This window comes from Arvicola amphibius, chromosome 4, assembly GCF_903992535.2.
Source record: "Arvicola amphibius chromosome 4, mArvAmp1.2, whole genome shotgun sequence".
In the NCBI taxonomy this organism is placed as follows: domain Eukaryota; kingdom Metazoa; phylum Chordata; class Mammalia; order Rodentia; family Cricetidae; genus Arvicola; species Arvicola amphibius.
Window position 1 is genome coordinate 23234629 of NC_052050.1, and position 6063 is coordinate 23240691.

The following is a 6063-nucleotide window of genomic DNA, read 5'->3' on the forward strand; positions in this document are numbered from 1 at the left end:
AACTTGGCCTTCCTGGGGTGGGGAGAATGGGTGGTACAGAAAGAAGCCTTCATGGAGGCTTCCAGGGGGGAAAAAAGAAAAGCTAGGATTGGTCTCTCCTAAGTCTCAGAGGCCGCTGCCTACTACTCTTGGCTTCTAGGAGCGCCACAAACAGCACTGACAAGCAGGGGACCATTGCTTTATTAGGTACCACTTCAGGTAATACAGAATTTGGGAGGCACAGGACACCCGGCATGTAGGGCCCTCACTCCTGCACCTCTGTCTTCTGAGCCCAGGCAAAGAAGACACCCTTGACATCATCTACACCCGTGCGGAGATGGGCAGGCATGATGTAGGTACGAAGGTCTCGTACCTCATAACCACCAAGGACCAGGGCCTCCCTCACCTCCTCCTCTGACACTGGCACTACAGACAGCCTGGCCTCCCCAGCGAGGTACCACGACTCCTCTAGGGCTCCGATGAGGAGGAGATGACCCCCCGGCCTCAGCAGTGTGGTGATGTGCTGCAGAGCCCGCTGGAAGCTGGCAAGATCTGGGCTCACAGCCTCTAGGCAGAAGGCGGAGACCAGGGCATCCGCCGGCAGGGGGGCCAGGCTTGAAGGACCCAGGGGCTGGGGCTGGTGCACATCAATGGGCAGGACTCGCTTCACCCTCGCTCGTAGCTGGCGTTCCTTCTCCTGCCAGGACTCGCTGTGCAGGGGACACAAGGCAGGGCTCAGCCCTCTGCTGCCCTCCACCCCCAACCCACACCACAGGAAACTTCTAGCCCAGCTCTCACCCCTTGCCCTCGATGAGACAAGCATGCTGGCTGTACACACTCCAGTCGAAGGCTCCTGGTTCCTCCCGAAGCCAGAGTCCCAGCTCCTGCCGGTTGACCTCCAAGAAATCTGTCATGGTGATGTCCTCAAAGTGGGCGCAGGCACTGAGTAGCTGGTATACGGTGGGGCCTGACCCAATGTCAATGAGGGCCTGTCCAGACACCTCACCTGGGTGAAGCAGAGAGAAGGGGGTTCCAGGTGGTCCCTGCCTCAGCCATCTTTCCCTTCCCATGCTCTCCCAGCCCTTCTGCGTAGTGTGAGTGCCGGGAACAAGTATGGACGGACACAGAAATCAGGTTCTCCTGGGGCCAGCGTGGCTCCACCACTCAAAAGCTAGGTTTAGCGAAGATCAAGTGGGGAGATTCTGAGACACCTAGCCTTTCTCTCCATAGTCTCCAACCTGCCTCAGACTCCGTCTCAGTGTCTCTCTTGCACCCCACCCTGCCTGTCTCTCAATTCTAAGCGCCTTCCCCTCGAAAGAAAAGTTTAAGTTGCCTAGTCAAGCCTCCAATTCCATGGCTCAAGCGGTCCTCCAGCCTCAGCTTTCCTGGTAGCTGGGACTGTAGGCCGTCACTACCACGGAGCCTGGCTGTTTTGCTTGCTCTTGCTTGCACAAGCTAGCCACCTATAGGTTTGCTTCTTGGTCCCCATCTAGTGTGCATTCTTGTTTCTCTCTCTCCCTTTCGTTTTATCCCTCACGACTTCTGCTCTCTCATGCCTGGGTTTCCGGCGCTCACCCGTGGCAAAGGTTTGTGCCATGCAGCGCAGCTTCCAAGGCCCGACGCCATCAGGGTTACTCAGGTCTCCACGAGGAGGAGCATAGTTGTTGAGGAGGTAGGCACGGGGCTCGAAGCGCTGGTAAGCCGAGGCAACAGCTGCCCGGCCAGGGTCCGAATCAGGGGCCATCTCTGCAGCGTGGTTCGGATCTATGCCACCGCTCATGCTTCTGTTAGGGCCGCCTATCCCCTGTTTGCCTTGCCATCCCTTTATCTACCACTGCCCCCCACCCCTCTGTTGCAGAGGCGGCGGAAGAGGGATGAGGCGCTCGGGGCCACTACGTCTCTGTCACCCCATCCATCTCTGTTAGTGTCCGGAGAAACAGACACGCGGGGGTGTAGGGGCACCTTCTGGAACATAGATAGCTCCCTCTCCCCGCCACCCTCGCTCTGCGCTTAACACTCATCAACCCCTCCGCCCATAGCTTCTTCCCCTGCTCACCCCTTCCAGTGCTGCCCTGCACCCCAACCTCAATTCCAGAACCCTTGCCAGGCATCCCAGCTCCTCTCCAGCCTCCCATAGACACTTTTGCTCAGAATTCCATCCCTTTTCTTTCCCGAGGTTTGGATAGCCCATGTTCCCAGTCCCAGTGTCCTCCTCCAAACTCCCTCGCCTCTCTTGGGGCACCCCTTACAAATCCCCCTTCTTAATAATGCCATCCCTTCCTCCAGGCCTGGATCCCAACTCTATCCTCCAGAAAGGACACTCTGTTCTGGCCTTTTGTCTTGGTGGCCCGGGGGAGCCCCTGAACAGGTCTCTCTGCCCTGAGCATCCGATGGCAGCGGAGATAAGAGGTGAGCAGGGCTAATGCTCTTAGCAGGCAGAACAGACAGCGGGGCATCCCCTGCAGGCCTCTGGGGCTGTCCGTTGCTTATCTGGGGCCCAAGCACAGCCGGTTCAGGATGTTCCTGCCACACCAGGGACACTGGACTCAGGTAAGAACAAAGAGTACTGAGCACATTCTTGGTACTGCCACGGCCACTAGAGAGGCGCATGGCAAGCTTTTGACATTCCAAGGATACTGGTCCCTGACTCCTGTCCTTACTGGGGAGCTGACAGGGCCTGGGTCACAGGTTTTGCTTGGTGCTCTAGGGACCTGACCCACAAGCTTCCACTCTTCCCACTCATCTGCTCAGAAGGGCACACCACCCTGCCAACAGCATCTTCAGTCTCCCCAAAGAGGAACCCTCTGGATGAGCCCTGCGCCCATCCAGGGTGGGTAGGATACTGTTCTCTGCTAATCCAGTCCTCCTCTGTGCTCCTTCCTTATTCCAAGGGGACGGTCTCCTTGTTGGCCTGACACCCAGGATGGGACATGAATCAGCGTAACAGCTGCAGGGGTCACAGACAGGAACCTGATCCTGTCCTCCCACCCAGGCCAGGGAGGGTGGAGCATCTGATGCCAGCCAAGGATTGATTCTGTTTGGATCTACAACTGACAGGCCTGTGGGTCACTCACCCGATCCACACCCAAGGCACAGCCAAGGGCAGCCTCTGTGCCAGCCCCTTCCATATCCTCCACAGATACCATTTAAGCCAGCTGATACCTGATGCCAGCTGGCCTGCTAGGTACTCTCCAGTGCCAGGGAGTGGACATGAAAGCCAGGACTGGGCAGCGACACAGGAAGGGGGGCCAGTTACCCTGTTTACAGCTCTTCCCCTGCACCCCACCCCTAAGCATGGAGTATATCCTCTGGCTGTGCCGTATTTAGCTCAAATGCATGGCTGTTCCCAGAAGTGCCTGAGAGACACCAATGCTCATCCCCAACCACAAAGAAAGAGAGAAGCCTGGAACATGGTTGAGCATTTATTGCAGTGCTAACAGAGGGTGCTGGGGGCCTGCCCTGCTCCTGCCCTCTTCACATCCCCCTCCCTCTAGTCTTCAAGATTCCTCCCAGAACATTCCAGATTCCTTTTTTGTCCTACTTCGTTTCTGTAACTGAACAGGTCTGTTTCCAGGGGCCTCTCGTCCTCGTCAGTATCTCTTGTCCCTTCTTCTGGGGCTGAGGGTACTCAGCTCTCCACATCTAGGGTCTACCATCTTTGCTCCCCTTCCTTTGGGAACTCAGGACACCTATGCATCCTGGCCTCTGGCTCCCTCCTCCCACAGCCCCCACCTCTGGGCAATCTACAAAGCGGCCATGGCCAGCAAGCAGCTCTCCTCCATGGTCCTAGCCAGGAAGGGCCCAGCCCCAGGCAGACACGGTGGAGCCGGAGTCTGTCTCAGCCTCTCTGAGCTTCCTGAGACATGGATCTAGACAGGGTACGCCGCAGGGTCCCAGGTTTGCTGACAGGTACCACGGGGGGAAGCTGCTTAGTGATCTCAGCCACGTCCTGGCGCTCCACGCACTGGCCGCCCAGGGCTGCCTCCAGTGCCAGCAGCTCCCGCAGCTGGATGGGGGTCTCCTCGCGCTCCTCCTTGACAGCTCCCACCTTGGTGGGGGTGAAGATGGGCAGCGGCAGCACCCGCTGGTACGGCAGCTGGTATTCCTGCAGCCCACGGCCTAGGATGCCCAGGCGCATCACCAGCCAGGGCGAGCGTTGCACCACGGCCTGACACTGTCCCTGTCTGTGGTAGGTCTCATGTCTCTGCGTATCTTCCTCATGCAGGGAGCATCTGTAAGTAGAGAGAAAGGTAGTGAACTCCTGAGGGCAGCTGTTCACGTCTCAGGCTAAGTGGAGTCTCCCTGGATGACCAGGTTTCTGGGGCAGGGGAGGGCCATCAGAAACTGAAGGGCTTGAAACTCTGGTGTGGACAGGGGGCTCTGAGGAAGCAGAGGCAGACTTTCCAGGTGATCCGTCACACTCACCCCTCTTCCGGCCTGGTGGACAGAGTCAGATCTTTCCACTCAGCCCAGAAGGCTTCCCGGCGTTCCTGGTTCTCCTCAGACACTTGGCAGCTCAGCTCTGAAGTGGCCATGATCCCTTCTTGCTCCTTCTGCTACGCCTGGCTCCTCCGGAGCCCTTTAAATAGCCCCCTTCTCCCACTGCTCCCCCTCTTCCAGGGACTATTTTCAGCCCCTCTGGCGTCAGATGCTATAAGCAGAGCCAAGACTCACTGGTGGAGGGGGGGGCTCTGAGTCCAGGGCGGGGGTTGGGGGACCTAGATGCTGGCTGCTCCCGGGTCAGAGGTCAGCTTCTAAAGAAAGGAAGATGCTCCGGTGGGGTCTGGGGTCCTCAGAGTGGCACCTCCAGATACGTGGCATTCTGTAAATACCATCTCAGTCCAGGCACATGCCCAGCCTCGTGCCACCTTGGCACGGTCCTCTGCCCTGCCAGCTCCCCCTTGTCCAGGAAGGACAGCAACTTGTAAACAGAACAGGAGAAGCAGGAATTGATGCCCCCCTCACTCTGTCCCATGGCTGTCATCTCCCCTTCCTGGGCTCAAGGGCACGCGTACCTTAGTGAGGCCCCTTCACTAGAAGGATCATGTAAACCATGTCCTCAGGTGTCTACACAAAACCTGCAACATACCAGCAGGGGAGGGGGCACAACTGCCACACCTGAGACCCCTGGGTAGGAATCTCTGTGTGCGTTCATTCCCCAGGGTCAGCGGTTAGAGAAATCGTCTCCTAAGGGTCACGGGTCAGGGTGTAGGAGGCAGGTGTGGGAGGTGCCACTCACTCCCAGCGGCCTATGTGGGGAAGAATGGGGTGAGCTAGAAACGGGGTGTGTGTGTATTCAGCAGTCAGGAGACCCAGCACCGGCCTCTAGCTGAATGCTTTATGTGACCAGGGGACAGTCCCTACCTCCTTCCACGTCTTACTTTCCATGTTTTCCTGGCCACAGCGGAGTGACCCGTAGAACCCTGGCAGCTCTGTGGTTTTATCTGGGACTAGCTACTAGCTCTCTCACATGAAGCAGAGGACAAAGGTGTCATGAGAACACCCAAGCACCCAGGGAGCAATTCACAGTAACAAGAAGGTGGGCTAGGGGGTGAGGGGCAGGGGAGAGGAATGAAGGCATTGCTGAGGGAGTAAGCAAAGGCCACCAGAAGAAGCGACAGAGGCATAGGACCCCTGGGGACAGCAGAGACAGCACCCTCTCCCCCGCCCCCCGCTGCCACTGGGTGCAGAACCGCACATGACTGATGGCTGAGGCCTCTGCCCACGCCACAAACCATTTATCTCACAGCCCTACGGCACTGGTCCCTTCCCTTGGACAAAGTAGGAAATGGAAGCTCAGGGAAGGTTCGCCCTGGTTTGCCTTGTACCCAGCCAGGACCAAGAAAAATCCACCTGGCTCCAAGTTAATACTCCTTTAAAAGCGCATAAAGGGTGGGGGGAGGGAGAGGGAGCTGGGCCTGGAACCCAGACTCCAAGCTGCCCCTGGCGTGAGAGCAGTGGGGACACCGGGACAAGCTGAGCCTTGTAGACCCAAGGTCTGTGTCTGGGGTGCCACCGTTACCTCAGGAACCCTGAAGCCAGGTGCAACCTCCAGGTCTGCTGTGGCTCTGTGGACATCTCCCC

The 6063-nt window shown here is 58.0% G+C and overlaps 2 protein-coding genes across 2 annotated transcripts; both read right to left on the minus strand.

Annotated features, from left to right (window-relative positions):
- Positions 1-244: 244 nt before the first annotated feature.
- Pnmt (phenylethanolamine N-methyltransferase) lies at positions 245-1759 on the minus strand. The gene is made up of 3 exons (XM_038325354.1): positions 1555-1759; positions 778-985; positions 245-689 (listed from the first exon to the last, which is right to left on the minus strand). The coding sequence occupies exons 1-3, from the start codon at positions 1757-1759 to the stop codon at positions 245-247; spliced, it is 858 nt and encodes a 285-aa protein (XP_038181282.1).
- Positions 1760-3781: 2022 nt separating this feature from the next.
- Positions 3782-4514, minus strand: LOC119812058 (titin-cap). Its single transcript, XM_038326396.1, has 2 exons — positions 4405-4514; positions 3782-4211 (listed from the first exon to the last, which is right to left on the minus strand). Exons 1-2 carry the CDS (start codon positions 4512-4514, stop codon positions 3818-3820), a joined length of 504 nt encoding a protein of 167 aa, XP_038182324.1. The 3' UTR covers positions 3782-3817.
- Between the last annotated feature and the right edge of the window lie 1549 nt (positions 4515-6063).